The 15,538-nt window shown below is 36.3% G+C and overlaps 1 protein-coding gene across 2 annotated transcripts in view; it reads left to right on the top strand.

Moving 5' to 3' along the window:
* rabgap1l (RAB GTPase activating protein 1-like) overlaps nt 1–15,538 on the top strand; it is a 378,634-nt gene that overhangs the window by 38,243 nt on the left and 324,853 nt on the right. For both annotated transcript variants that reach the window (XM_041277492.1, XM_041277489.1), the window contains 2 exons: nt 806–916; nt 10,980–11,046. In XM_041277492.1, coding sequence (XP_041133426.1) covers nt 806–916; nt 10,980–11,046 — 178 coding nt within the window. The remainder of the gene's footprint in view (nt 1–805; nt 917–10,979; nt 11,047–15,538) is intronic.

Raw genomic sequence — 15,538 nt, 5'->3', positions numbered from 1 at the left:
CTTCAGAAACACATGTTTTTGCTTTCTATTTGGCAAAGTTATTAGAAATAATCCAAAATAGTCTGCACTGTATTTATCACATTACCATTTACTTCCCATCTCAGCATAAATGTGTGCCAGTAAATGTTTACAACTTCAAAAACATTAACCTCAAGATAAAACTATAATAACTAACAATGAATAACGTTTAATAAAACCCAACATAATAATTATCCAAATGGACTCCGTATAACTTTCCATGGCTTGGCACTTCCTGTAGACTTTCTTCTCCTTTGTTTGTCTTTTGCAAGCAAGAAATGTCTACTTGAGAAATGATACACAGGATAATGTGGGTGTATTCTATCAAACACTGAAAACAAATTCAACCAGCTGCTATCACTGTTATTAAAATGCGTCCGCGCCTAATAAATACATAAAAAAACATTGAAGTATGAGAATTGTGATTATTACCGGAGCATTAATACTGCTAAAAAATGCAAAAAGATTTTGCTTCACAGATTGGTGTTCAACTGTACGAGTTGAAAACTGCAGTTCATAAGCAGCACAGAATGCTCTGATCAGAGTTCTCCATAAGCAGACTCGACGGACACCCGCTTCTCCCACCGTAATATCAGAGTGGAAATCCGCTCAATTGAAATCACGCATGAAACAGAAAGAGAATCTAAACAACAAGAAGATACACAGAGAATACAGTTAATATATAGTTTAGACAACCCGTAAAAAGTTCCTAATTTAGATCAGCACTTTTAATTACAGTGTGTCTAGTTGATATCTGAGAAACAAGCTCCTTTTCTTATTTTTACAGCCCCGTCCCAAAGGACAGAGACAAATTCTACTTTAAACTCAGACAGGGGGTTGAAAAGAAAGTGATGATTACTGTCCAGCAGTTAACTAACAATGAGCTTGGGATTGAGAGGTAAGACAGCTTTTATTATTGCCATGATCTTATCTCTTATTAAAGTTAACATTTATTGGTAATTCTAAATTGGCACTGGGTCTCCCTAAGTCCATTGGTGTGTTGTCTTTTTGATGTGTGCTAAAGTCAATATATGAATACATGTGAAGCTGAGGCATGAAAGTCTTGTAAATTAGCCTGCTGCACCACTTACAGTAGACCCAGGTGCAATAAACTGTTAACTTGTACAGATCCATATATGGGTCATTGACTTTTGCACCTTGTAAAAGCAACATGTATTTTTTTTCAATAAACTTTTCTTTATTTAAAAAACAGTTAAAATTATACCAAAAAACACTTGCTAAGCTTAACAACAGAACACCTGTGAATAAAAAGCCATAAATCCCTGTCAAAATTATATTTTGTGTCAACTATGTTACAGACTTATAAGTAACAATTTGACTGTGCTCATGCTATTTAAATTGTATTTATATATATATATATATATATATATATATATATATATATATATATATATATATATATATATATATATATATATATATATATATATACACACACACACACACACACACACACACACTCTACTGGTCAAAAGTTTTAGAACACCCCCATTTTTCCAGTTTTTATTGAAATTTAAGCAGTTCAAGTCCAGTGAATAACCTGAAATGGTACAAAGGTAAGTGGTAAACTGCCAGAGGTTAAAAAAAAAGTTTAGGTTACCAAAAACTGAAAAATAATATACATTTCAGAGTTATACAAAAAGGCCTTTTTCAGGGAACAAGTAATGGGTTAACAACTTACAGCTGTTCTTCAGCAATGAAAGTAAATTAAGCCTTGAAAGTTGATGCTAACAATTCCTACAGGTGTCCCAACTTTAGTTGATTACTTACAAACCCTCTGTCTTTATAAAAGCAGTGTTGGAACAGACTGTGTTACTACACCATCTTAAGCATTATTTGGACAGTATTGTACTGCAGGAAGTAGTATATTGCTATCATAATGGTGAGAAAAAGGCAATTAAAGGAAGACAGACCATTATAACCCTTAAAAGTGTAGGTCTTTCCTTTAGAGAAATTGCAAAGAAAGCCAAGGTGTCAGTGAGTACAGTTTCCTACACCATCAAAAGGCACTTGGAAACTGGAGGAAACTCTGACAGGAAGAGGTCTGGCAGACCCAAAGCCACAACAGAATCAGAAGACAAGTTTCTGAGAGTCAACTGCTTGCGTGATAGGTGGCTCACAGGACAACAGCTTCAAGCATAACTTAACACTGGTCGAAGTAAGCAAGTCTCAGTTTCAACTGTGAAGAGAAGACCTCAAGCTGCAGGTTTGACAGGTCGAGTGGCAGCAAGAAAGCCATTGCTAAGATTGCAAAATAAGAAAAAGGGGCTTGCCTGGGCCATGAAGCACCGCCATTGGACTACTGAAGACTGGAAGGTCTTATGGACAGATTAATCAAAATTTGAAATCTTTGGTTCATCAGAAGGGTGAAAGCAAAGCAACCTATAAGTACAACAGATTTGTGGGAACTTCTGCAACAGTGTTGGGAAGAACTTTCCGAACAATATTTGATTTCCATTGTAGAAAGAATGCCATGAGTGTGTTCGGCTGTTATATCTGCAAAAGGTGGCTACTTTAACAATTTAAATTTTTGACTAAAACAACATGATTCCATGATTTCTTTTTTATCTCCAATTGTTTATTTGTTCTATGCTTTAATTTCAGAGTACATTGAGACATTAAACTGCAAAAATTTCAATAGAAAACTGGAAAAAATAGAGGTGTTCTAAAACTTTTGACCGGTAGTGTGTGTGTGTGTGTGTGTGTGTGTGTGTGTGTGTGTGTGTATATACATACACACACACACACACACACACACACACACACACAGGTAGTGGACAAAAAAATGGAAACACCAATGTAAAGTATATATATATATATATATATATATATATATATATATATATATATATATATATATATATATATATATATATATATATATATATATATATATATATATAATATGTAATATATAGTAAGCAAAAGGGGTGGGCACCCCCTCACAGTAGGTAAGGCTTTTCAGTCTAAAATCAGGATTCAACTGCCGAGGCTGGGTTCATATTCTCATAAGCTCAGTTGAGAATCGGAGGTTGGAAAAAGAACGCTTTGGTATCGTTTGATTAAAGTTTTCATGTCCAGTTTTTCAGCTGCCTAGCCACCTTTCATGACGTGGTATGTTGTTACAATATATCTGCTAGCTGTCCTAAATGTTTAAATTGATACAACAAAATATTTAGCACATTCAAGCAAAAATGCACGTATTACGCCAAGTAAATATAATTGTAATGCATTAGTTTGAGTATGTATAAAGTCTAAGCTTATCACATTGAATTGGTATGTATAACATTTTAATTATACATCTTGACTTAACACCTTTGCAAAAAATAGACTTCAGCCTATTTCCTCAAAAACCTGCTTCTAGCGAGCGATATTGCAAGACCAAACAGCACCCTGATCTTTTGATGGATAAAGATACACTGCCTAGATGGCCATTATGTGGTATAAGTTCATTTTTCAGAGAAAATGGTTAGTTAGAAAGGTCTTGCATAGTTTATAAAAATCCAAAGTGTTGCTAGTTCATCAAAGGTGATAAAAGAAAAGACAGCCGTGGTTCGTCTTTCAGAAAAAAATGGTGCTGGTGACCAGAAAGCATAGGTTTATTTTTAATTCTAGAAAGTGCAATGTGCAACTATACTTAAGAAAACTATTTAGCAGCAAGCACGCTCTTCTGTTCAGGTTAAGAGGGACCCCGTCTTTTTCTGTTCTCGTCTTCTCCCTCAAACAGTAAAGCTGTCCCGGGCATCCAGTATCTTGATCTGTCTCTGGTTGGCACTTGTAATGTACTGCAACTCCCTCAGTAAGCTCCCTACACTGCAGGCATACCATGCTTCCCATGGCTGTCCAGTCTACTGGCTGTTTACACTTGAGGCAGGTTGCTCTTATTATTTCCTTTCCATTGCTAAACACTGGCTCTCCTGAATTTACCTCAGTATAAACACAGTGTCTTCCAGGGGAAAAAACTGTACAAACTGTTTTTGAAATGGGCCCTGTCTTTGCTGGCACTTGTCACAGCAACAATCTTTGTGTCTCAGAGAAGCTCGTTTATTCCTGGAATTTGTTACTCAAACCAAACCTTTTGGAATCCACGTGGGACAGTTATAGAAAGTCCCATACTTGTCAATCTCAGTCTGCTCACATAAATATACAAATCTGGGCACACTGTAGGCCATTTTAATGACTCTAACGTAATATGGGCTAGCCTCCATGTCTGCCACTTTCCATTCCTCTGTGCTGTAGTCACAGTCAGTGGGTATTTGTAACAACAGATTAGACAAGGAGCCTACCTGAACACCAGTATTTATTTTATGTATTCTTCACATTTTGCTCAACTCTGTGACATCATACCCACTGTCAAACATGAATCGGCTAATCATTCATGTTCCACCCAGTAAATGCATCCATCTTTCTGATTGGGCAGTTCAGTACAACTACTATTATTATTATTGTGTTAATACTACTGGCCTTTTATACGCAGGTGTCAATGGGGTTTCTCATGTAATTTTTGTTCCGATGTTGCGGGTAATATTGTTCCGAACTGTGATGTAGGTTTTATGTATATCTTGATTCCTATCCGGCTGTTGCCGATGGTACTACGCAAGTGTCAGATGAGGTTTCCCCCATGTTAATTATTTGTTCCAAAGGTTTGTCTGTCACCCAGAACAGGAATGAAAGAACAGAGGGAGTGATTCCGATTCCCGAGAAGCAGTTAATTTTTATTTAGTGCTTTTCACAAAGTCAGCAGGCAATTCGTGAACATTTTCCAAAAAATATGTAGTGATGCACTTCTCAGCATGTTCCAGGAGATGGTGCTTTCAACAAACTAATTGAAATAACATGCAGCACAATATATTTCTTCTGGCTTTATGACTTATTGCAACACACAGCTTTGTTTTTGAGAAATAGTTTTTATTGTTTTTCTTTTTTTTGCAAAACAGTACAATACAGTATAGAAAGGAAATTTATTCAGTGTTTTAAGTGTGTTTTCCCAACACACTTTTCCTTGACAAAGCTATGTTAAACATACACCAACATTAACACACCACACGCAACATATAACACCTAACACACACATGGGCGGGGCACACTGCCACAATTACCAATACAGTTTTATACTAGTATCCCATGGCATAGTGGAAGCATGTTACAGCATAGACAAGCAAGGTATTAAATCTCTGATAAGTAAAAACCATAATAAATAAAACATGGCAAACCTTGGTAATCTTTTATTCGACAGGGGATGGACCTCTGGATTTTAATAAAAGAACTAAATATGAGAACTAGAATAAAATACTCTGTATAACACAATGGTACGTTTTTAGGTTTTTTTAAAAACACAAACATAAGAACATTTATGAACCAGACAAAGCCATATGGCCCATCAGTGCATGTCCGGTTCCCGGTAGTTGATTGATCCCTACATTATCAAGTCGGCTACTAAATGACATAGCTTGGCAATTTATTCCATACCCTGATCACTCTGTGTAAAGAATAGTCTCTTACCTTCCTATGCGTGTGTACAATTAACTTTCAAACTGTATCCTGTGGTCATAGTAGGGTTATGGTTAACTTTGTCAACTCCTTTTAAGATTGTTTTTTGTAGACTTTGATGGCATGAGTTGGGGTAAAGTTTCAGAGTTTAAATAGGCAAATAGTGAAATGTGTACTATCTGAAGGGCAGGATAGGATTGCCTTGCATTATTAATAAGCATCCCAGGAATATCACTTTGACTCCTGATTTAAGGTAGTACTCTATAACAAGGAGAAGTGTTGCAACACCTTTCAGAGGGTAAGTTACTATTAAGTTCAGGAGGGAATATAAGTAGTCTACTAACATTTCATAGTGTTACTAGGTAGGTGTCAGTTCGCTACGTTAGCTGCAGATTTCTCCAGTAACCACTTACTATGCCTGCTTTTAAACCCCTCGGTGTTTTCAAATCTGTACTATTTTCACTTACAAGCCTAGACTTGAATTGAATGAGAACTCAGTGAAGTGTGACTAATATACATGAGGGCTGGTCAAAGGCAGGGATTCCCAACATTATTTATCCTAATTTAAAAAAAAAAAGACAACTTTTCTGTGTCCCAGGCAGACACTATTACCTTAATGTAGGTACAGTAATGAAATGAAATATAGTAGTTTATTTGATTGGTTATGCAAAATATAAAACGCAAGTTATAGCCACTACATAACTCAATCAAAAATGTAAATAAAAAGGAATTGCACTGATGCACAGTTGGAAGTTAGTGTAAAAAAAAATGCACGCCTTGCCCAGTGCCATCCTTTTAAATTCGGAAACAGTTGCTTCTAACATGCATAATGTTGCTATTTCTGAGAGCAAGAATAGAGACCTTTTCTCTCTGGTTAACCAAGCCACTCATATGCCCTTTCTTGATCTGTCACAGACCGCATCAGTATTGTATTACAAATGCATCTTGCCTACTACAATATTCTGTATCCAGAGGGCAGAACATTATGATACTGCTTTTCTTAATCTTTGTGTTTAGTTTCATGGTGCCTTTTCAATTTTGAGCTTGTAACCACCGGTTTTGTACAAATTAACCTTCCTGGTTTGATATTTGGATGACCTTTGCGAATGAAAAAAAAAAAAAGATATCTACTGATTTTAATACTAATTGTATTGGCTTGCTTGAGAATGGTTGACTTTTTATAATTTAGGATGTTGCTGACAAGGTGACTGATTTTTATTACAATAATCCGCTTTTTTGTTATTTTATTATTGTTTTGTTACTCTTATTGTCCTCAATCTTGGTTTAATATTGCTTATATTGTTTAATCTTGGTTTTCTACATTTTGGAAATGCATGTTCCAAGCATGAAATATCGGAAGGGGGTAGGCCAGTGCCAGTTTGGTACAATTAATATCATTATATTGGTCAGAATGCATCAGATTCAAGGAATAATCAAACAGTTGTCATTTTACTGAGATAGAAATACACTTCCTTATCTCCTGTAATTTCATTGCAAGTCTCATGTTGAAATTGCACTACATCAAAACAAATAATGCATGGGCCAGTGAAACTGTATAAAAAAACAACAAAATGCCAACCAGGGACACAGCACAGAGCTATGTCGGTGCTTCCCTGCGATTTTGTCTAAACTGCATTCTCAGGAATTTCAAATAATCTAAATGTAAAAATAGGTTTATCTGTTTATAGTATACATGTTTTTATACATATATATTATACATACAGTGGCTCTCAAAAGTATTCAACCCCCATGGACGTTCCACATTTTATTGTGTTACAACATGGAATCAAAATGGATTTAAGTAGGAGTTTTTGCCACTGATCAACACAAAAAAAGTCCATAATGTCGAAGTGAAAAATAAAAATCTACAAATTGTTCTCCTCCAAGTTGTAAGGAAGAATATCAGTGTTGCATATGGAAAATATACAAAAGATAGGCTTCAACGCACAATGCTAATATTCTTCCCCCCACTTCACTCCCCCAAAATCAGTCTTGAGAAAATAGTTTGTAAGCATGGGAAATACTGATCTAAGCACAAATAATCTATCTTACACAACACACTAGGTGTAGCACTGAGTAGTCACCTAGTTGAATAGTGAAGTGACAGTCAACCTGACGGGTAGTCGACTAATTGCACATCACGTGATTGTGAATTAATTATGAAGTGTGCAGTTTCACATAAACTGAAGTTCACGTGCATTTGCAATATTACATATCCCCTTCTATAAGAATTTTAACATTTTAAAACTATGCAGTTCAATAAGTTGTCCTGCCAAAATGGGGAAAAAAAATACATATATGCATTATAAAAGAGATACATAGGTAGGAAACTTAACATGGTACAATCATACACACAGTGAATCCAAGCAGTTTTAAAATATAGTGCACAAAGAGTAAACAGAAACAGAGCACTACACATTATCAAATACAGGATTTATTAATATTTAAGTGGCGACTTTTTACCTCAGCCGTTTGAGTCTTGTCAAATTAGTAGTCTTACTAAGATTAATGTGTTATGGTATAAATGGATTAAGAGAATCATTTGAGTCACAGGTTCCACAGACCACAACACCAATCTTCTCCCTTATTCAGTGTTCTTGCGGATTGGAGTTTGTGGAAACAGCGGTAAATGTCGGTCCTAATTACAGAAAAAAATGGTCCTAATTACAGAAAGTGCGATTTAATTCCTGTTTTCTACAGCTATGAAGGATATAATGCCTCACATTGAAGATGTGCAATACAAACAGATCATGTAAATAGCCAGGGTTTTCCCTAAAGTCACCTTACAACAGTACCTTATAAAGCTGTCGAATTTAATAGTATAGTATTCCATAAGCACAGCAGTGACCACTTCCTGCAAACTTAACTAAGCATTAGTGTGCCAACTTAGATGTTTTAAGTTGAAACCAATATGCAGCTGGTATGAAATCTAATTTGATAGTCAAATTTAATTTCTTGATGCCTGTTTAATCCAAAGTTTAGCATAATGTGCATTGAATCTAGTTGGGTTATCCAAAGTTAAATTAGCTGTTTTCTCTATTAAACTGGTTCCCCTTCTGTCCTGCTACAACTTGCATCATAAGAATTAGGTTATAAATTTGAACTTATATTTTCAACATAAGATTATTTTCCCCGGCTGGGGATGAAGTCCCCTGTGAAGGGGGAATAGTGCAGGTTTAGTCTGCTTGTACCTACATCTATATCAGAACAACTGCTTATTCAATTGTCGTGGAACTTGGTGTTAAGATTATTAAATTATTGAGAATATCAGATGCTGGGGATATAGCAGGTGTCTGTCTGTCTGTTCGTACACCAGTCCATCTGTTTTTTTTTTTTGTATCTATCTTTAAGATGCACATTTCTAATTGTTATGAAACTTTGTAATAAAATTATTTATCAAACACTGAGTATCAGATTTCTGAGATTTCGAATTTATAGCTGTGGCACGGGATGTATGCTACTCACATTCTTGTTAAATGTATAGGATCTAAATATTCTGGTTGTCATTGTAAATGATATACTGTAGTATTTTTGTGCTTTAGCCTAGAATACATAATGACTTCAGTAAATAAATACTCCCAGCAGGGTTGAATTTCCCAATGACAGGAATATAGTGGAGGCAGCTGTATTACCGCGTGTCACATTGACTTTTTTACATTTTTATCTTGAGAAAGCTGCCAGTGATATCTAGGGGTATAATGATTCAAAGTGTATCGATGTATCATTATACCCATGTATTCCCGTGAATAACGTGTATTCCTAACATGATACAGATGAACCTGCTTTATTTCGTGCTTGCAGTGCAGGCATAATTTGTGATATAAAGCAGGTCATGATATAACCGGGTTTCACTCAAAGCAAGAAAAAAAGAAAGAAAACTCAGTGAATTAAAGAGCAGTGTTTTAATACTGTACATTCTGTCATTCTTTAGATTTAAACAAATACATATAGTTCACTTCAGGAGAAAAATACTTTGTGTCATTAATGGGAACAAAGCAGTTTGTCTATCTGAAAAAGGCATTAATTGACTAAAAAAGTCGACAGAGCTATTAATTAGGTGTTGCACTTGGTAGTTTTTTGTGTGCATTTGTATGGATGTTAAAGAGGAGCAGTTTGGTGGTGTTAGTGTTTTGTAACTGAACTGTATCCTGGTACGACTGCCCATTCAGAATTTAATAGGTTGCACAAAATGTCAGTTTATCAGCCTAGATGATTATTAGTTGTTAGTTGCGTTGGAAATTAATTATCTTGTGGTTACTTAGTAAAGCTCGGCCACGCACCATTTGACAGGCTGCACAAAACGTGACAATAAGCGAGTTTGTGAGATGTTGAGAGGTAATTTCTCAAGAAAAATCGTGACAATAAACAGGGTATGATATTAAGTGAGGTGATATAAAACAGGCTCATCTGTATATCATATTGTAATAGGAGCTTGTGGCAAAGTGCCCGCCCCTGTTTATATTTTGTGTTATGTGTCGTGTTTTAATGTTGGTGTATAGTCATCGGTACACAGGATATAAACGGGTCTGTGTAACACAAGTATTTAAAATGTATATTCGTATTTAGGCACAAGGATTGCACAGCACTTCACGTGCAAGTAAAAAGTAATAATATGTGAGCACAGGGAATTGCACTTTATTAATTCACGTGCAGTATTACCGCAACTCCAATTGAATGATTGATTAGCAGTTGAGTCTCGGTACAGCTGCATAAAAGCAGCATGTTTTCACATACTCAGGGTTGTGTGTTCGGTGAGTGGAGAACGGGATTGGAGACAGAGGTAATTGTATAAGTAATAAGTAGTTAAGTAGCTGCTCACCATGTTTTGTCTGTATAGTCAGTTTTGTTTGTCTTTTTGTTTTGGCAACGAGTGCCATGTCCTGTGTGTTTTTGTCTTAAAACCTTTTTATTTTCTGTTCTGTTCATTTATTAAATGCTGAGCGAAACCATTTGCTCAGCTCCACCAAACTCCACCTCTCTCGTTTATTTCCTGACGCCACCCACTCCGGCCGTCTTTGTGATAGAGCTGTACATCGTTTGAGATACAAGACCAAAAGGACAACAGAGCACATTGTAGTCCACCAAATGGTTCTTAAATGAAGAAATGTATGTGCTTTATGTGAATACTCTCCCTATCGCATTTAATTTTTGTCTTTCAAGAAAATGGTCCACCATTAAATGATCACTTGATTGTATTCTGCGTCAGACAAGTAGCCCATCAGGGCCATTATGCATCATGATACACATTGCATAGTTACCTGCATACATATTGTGATACTCTATCGTGACATTAGTACATCGTTATACCCTTAGAGATATCCTTGATTTTCCTGAGTGTAATTTTTTTCTGCAATGTTTTCATAATTATAACTGTAAAAAGGTATGCAAGTCAAAATAAAAAAAAAAAAAATGGAATTACAGTAGATTTATGAACTTTTTTGTGTTTACAGGTGTTTTGGAATGCTGCTCAGTCCTGGTCAGAAAGTTCGAAATGGTGACATGCATTTACTGGATATGGTAAGAAGCTGCTGTATCTAATTTGTTTCTATTGAAGTATCATTGCTTCGAGAACTAATATGGTTTTCTGTAAATTCTGCGCTATTTCTGCCTCCAGTATCTCATAAACCATTTGAGGTGTTGGCTTCATATTTCAACATTATCAAAATTCCATGACAAAATATAACGGTACCTTTTACTGATCTAAGGTGGCTGGTATATTATGGTCATGTGACACTTTCGTTTTCAGATGATAGACATAACACTTAAGATATTGGTGTCATGTACACAACTGTGTTGATTTTTGTTATTGTACAACAAAAATGTAACCCTTTTGTGCTATAGTCTCACATATCAATGGCCATATGCGATAGTGTCTTCGTATTAAGTGTTATTATTAGGGTAATGTTTTGGTAACCCCTGACCATGTGCCCATACACCCCATAGCCGGGGCACAACTCCGCCGCGAGGCTCTTAAAAAAAAAAAAAAAAAAAAAAAAAAAAAAAAAACTCCAATCTGTTATCCCCGACCTCCGCCTCCTCCTGCTGTTGCCGTTTTCCTCTCTCGCCCCTTCTCCTCTTCCTCTCCTGGGCTGGTTCCATTTTCAAATTAAAAAAAAAAACCTTTTCCATCTAATCATTTGGACATGCACATGTTGTGTTTTATTGATTGTTGTTTGGTAACCTTAAATCAGAATTTAAAACCCAATATATTAGTAGAAGGGTCTGAAGTAGCCGTTTCCAATGATATAATTTGTTAACTAGTGGAATATAAAAAAAAAAATATGTAAGCCACGTCCCCCATAAAAAAATGAAAAATTATTAATAAAAATATATATTTTTTAACTGCTCATATCGACCACTTTCCAAGTTAGCTAGAAAAAAAAAGGTCTGGATATTAGTTGTGAAATTATGAGGATTTCAAATAAAAACACAGTTTTCAAATATTTTTTACTGTTGACAAGCTATAAAGGTTTGTCCGAACCATAGTCTGTATGTAAAAATGCCCCAAACAGCACCATCTTATGGAAGTCTGCCAGACTAAGCAAAATATAAGTACTTTGTCAAGTCTTATGCAAAACCTTTTACACTGAAAATATACAAATAGATACAAGTGAGAATGCAGTTTTTTTAATTTATTATTACTATTAAGTATTTTATATTTACTGAAGTGCGTCACTGTAAAATAAATAAGAATTCAGCAAACACTAATTGTATTACTATATTGTATGTAAACGTTATAGAAAAAGTTCAATACAACCACAAATAGTAAAAACAAGTATGAAAACAAGCTATTTTAGGTAAAGCAGAATAACATAGCCTACATGTTGTAACCACACCAAGTAAAAAACAAAGTATATGTTCAGCAGAAGAAAAAAAAGTCGACAGAAAAAATAACTATGATGATAAAGCAATACATTTGCATTTTGCAAAAAGCAATTTTGCATGTAAAATACAATAAAGTTATTGCAGTCAGTGCAAGCAAATAAGGTACCGTCAAACACAGGCAGCTCGTCCGTTTTTAAGAGTCTATATAAAATATATATATATATATATATATATATATATATATATATATATATATATATATATATATATATATATATATATATATATATATATAGCTCTGGAAAAAATTGAGACCACTGCAAAATGATCAGTTTCTCTGGTTTTACTATTTATAGGTATGTGTTTGGGTAAAATGAACATTTTTGTTTTATTCTATAAACTAGTGACAACATTTCTCCCAAATTCCAAATAAAAATATTGTCATTTAGAGCATTTATTTGCAGAAAATGACAACTGGTCAAAATAACAAAAAAGATGCAGTGTTGTCAGACCTTGAATAATGCAAAGAAAATAAGTTCAGATTCATTTTTAAACAACACAATACTAATGTTTTAACATAGGAAGAGTTCAGAAATCAATATTTGGTGGAATAACTCTGATTTTCAATCACAGCTTTCATGCGTCTTGGCATGCTCTCCACCAGTCTTTCACGTTGATGTTGGGTTACTTTATGCCACTCCTAGTGCAAAAATTCAAGCAGCTCGACTTTGTTTGATGGCTTGTGACCACCCTTCTTCCTCTTGATCACATTCCAGAGGTTTTCAATGGGGTTCAGGTCTGGAGATTGGGCTAGCCATGACAGGGTCTTGATCTGGTGGTCCTCTATCCACACCTTGATTGACCTGGCTGTGTGGCATGGAGCATTGTCCTGCTGGAAAAACCAATCCTCAGAGTTGGGGAATATTGTCAGAGCAGAAGGAAGCAAGTTTTCTTCCAGGACAACCTTGTACTTGGCTTGATTCATGCGTCCTTCACAAAGACAAATCTGCCCGATTCCAGCCTTGCTGAAGCACCCCCAAATCATCACCGATCCTCCACCACATTTCACAGTGGGTGCGAGACACTGTGGCTTGTAGGCCTCTCCAGGTCTCCGTCTAACCATTAGACGACCAGGTGTTGGGCAAAGCTGAAAATTGGACTCATCAGAGAAGATGACCTTACTCCAGTCCTCTACGGTCCAGTCCAAATGGTCTTTTGCAAACCTCAGCCTGGCTGTTCTTTGCTTCTCATTGATGAAGGGCTTTTTTCTAGTTTTGCACGACTTCAGCCCTGCCCCTAGGAGCCTGTTTTGAACCGTCCTCACCGTGCACTTCACCCCAGCTGCCGTTTACCATTCTTTTTGTAGGTCACTTGATGTCATCGTACGGTTGCTGAGTGACATTCGAATGAGTTGGCGGTCATCCCGGTCAGTGGAGAGTCGTTTCTGCCCTCTGCCGGTCTGTAGCTTTGTTGTCCCCAGTGTGTGCTGCTTGACCTTGTTCTTATGAACCGCCATCTTTGAAATTTTAAGGATGGAAGCAACCCGACGCTCACTGTATCCCTCTGCCATTAAAGCCAGAATTGAACCCTTCTTTTCCTCACTCAAAACTTTCCTTTTCAACTCTTTGGGCATGGTCAGTAGTTATTTTTTTATTCCAATTACTTTTGAGGTACTGCTAGCACTGTTTTGTCATCCAGCTGGTCCTATCGCAAGAGGATAGTGATGACCACAGGAGTGGTTTTTATACTTTTAAATAAGTTAAATAAGATTTGGTTCAAGTGATCCCCTAATCGGTACCTCATTCAGTAGAATGAGGTGTGCCTGTGTTGGAATTCAACAGACACTGGAATGGAATGGCTGCCATACATGTAGAGATGCTGATTTAAGAAAAAATTGCAGTGGTCTCTTAATTTTTTCCAGAGGGGGGGGGGTGTGTGTGTGTAAAAACACACAAAAAAAAAAAAATCAATGTTACATATTGAATCAAAACACTTATTGAATTACAAGTTCATGAGATAATTACCTTCAAAAACAGCCGTAGATGAGATGTCTGCGTTGTCTTCGTGCTGTGTTTACATGGCATATTTCGAACTTCCTATGTAACTCGGCTTCAAGGTTGGTGCTGCCGATCGCATTTCCTGTACACTTTCTTGAAGTGTATCATTAAAAATACACTGAGGGAAACATGGGTTTTGTTTCTAGAGCCTAGGTTTACTTAATAACAAGCTTCAGCAAGACTGGTTTGATTACCACACAGCTTATTGTGTGAGACAACACAGAACACAGGGCGCGTCATCGGTCAAAAATGCACAAAATTAAAGTCTGACAGCAAAGGGTTAAACAAAACAAAAATCCATGCATCCCCACTCTGAGTCTCCAGGAAGCGCTGTCCCGCTTCTCTGACACCAACTGTGGCAGGGTAGCCAAAGTGAGGAGACTCAAGAGTCGGAAAGTGCAGCAAATAAAAGACTTTTAATTAAATAATAGTCAACACGCAAAACAAAAGGGCACAATGGCCAAATAAAAAGACACACAACAATCTGAACAATAACTAATAAACACCTAACAAAAACACTGCTAACTCCCTGTCCCTGTCCCTGTCCCTGTCCCTGTCCCTGTCCCTGTCCCTGTCCCTGTCCCTGTCCCTGCTACCAAACCGGTCCTCTCACAAACACTCGCCAACTAACACTCCCAACCACTCTCCTTTTTATACAGGTGCCTGGACTAATTGATTAATTAACACCTCATTAGTCGTGGCACATTCCACGCATTCCTCACACAAACTCATTTACTCACAGGTCCACCCTGCAGACTCACTCAAATCCACTCTAAACACCACAAACACACACACAGACAGGCTGCACCCTGTCACAGTAACATGTGTTTTTTTTTTTTTTTTAACACTAGAAAGACTGGAGATATACTGTTATCTAGAATACTTTCTGACGGCAGTATTCAAAACACTGTAAATAGTATAATGAAAGGAGAAACGTTGGATGTAATTTTATTTAATTTTTTATTGAGTACGTCACAAACATCTGAACAACCGAAGCATATTAATTAATAAATAAATAAATAAATATAGTAAAATTAAAGTCTCTACGGCAATGCAAAAGTTCAAAATTCTTTCAGCCAAACTTTCAATTAAGATGGCTTACCAAAAGAGTTTCCATAAAGACATTC

Source organism: Polyodon spathula, chromosome 18, assembly GCF_017654505.1.
Source record: "Polyodon spathula isolate WHYD16114869_AA chromosome 18, ASM1765450v1, whole genome shotgun sequence".
Classification (NCBI taxonomy): Eukaryota; Metazoa; Chordata; class Actinopteri; order Acipenseriformes; family Polyodontidae; genus Polyodon; species Polyodon spathula.
The sequence above is the reverse complement of the archived record's forward strand: the minus strand, read 5'-3'. Positions and strand labels throughout refer to the sequence as shown.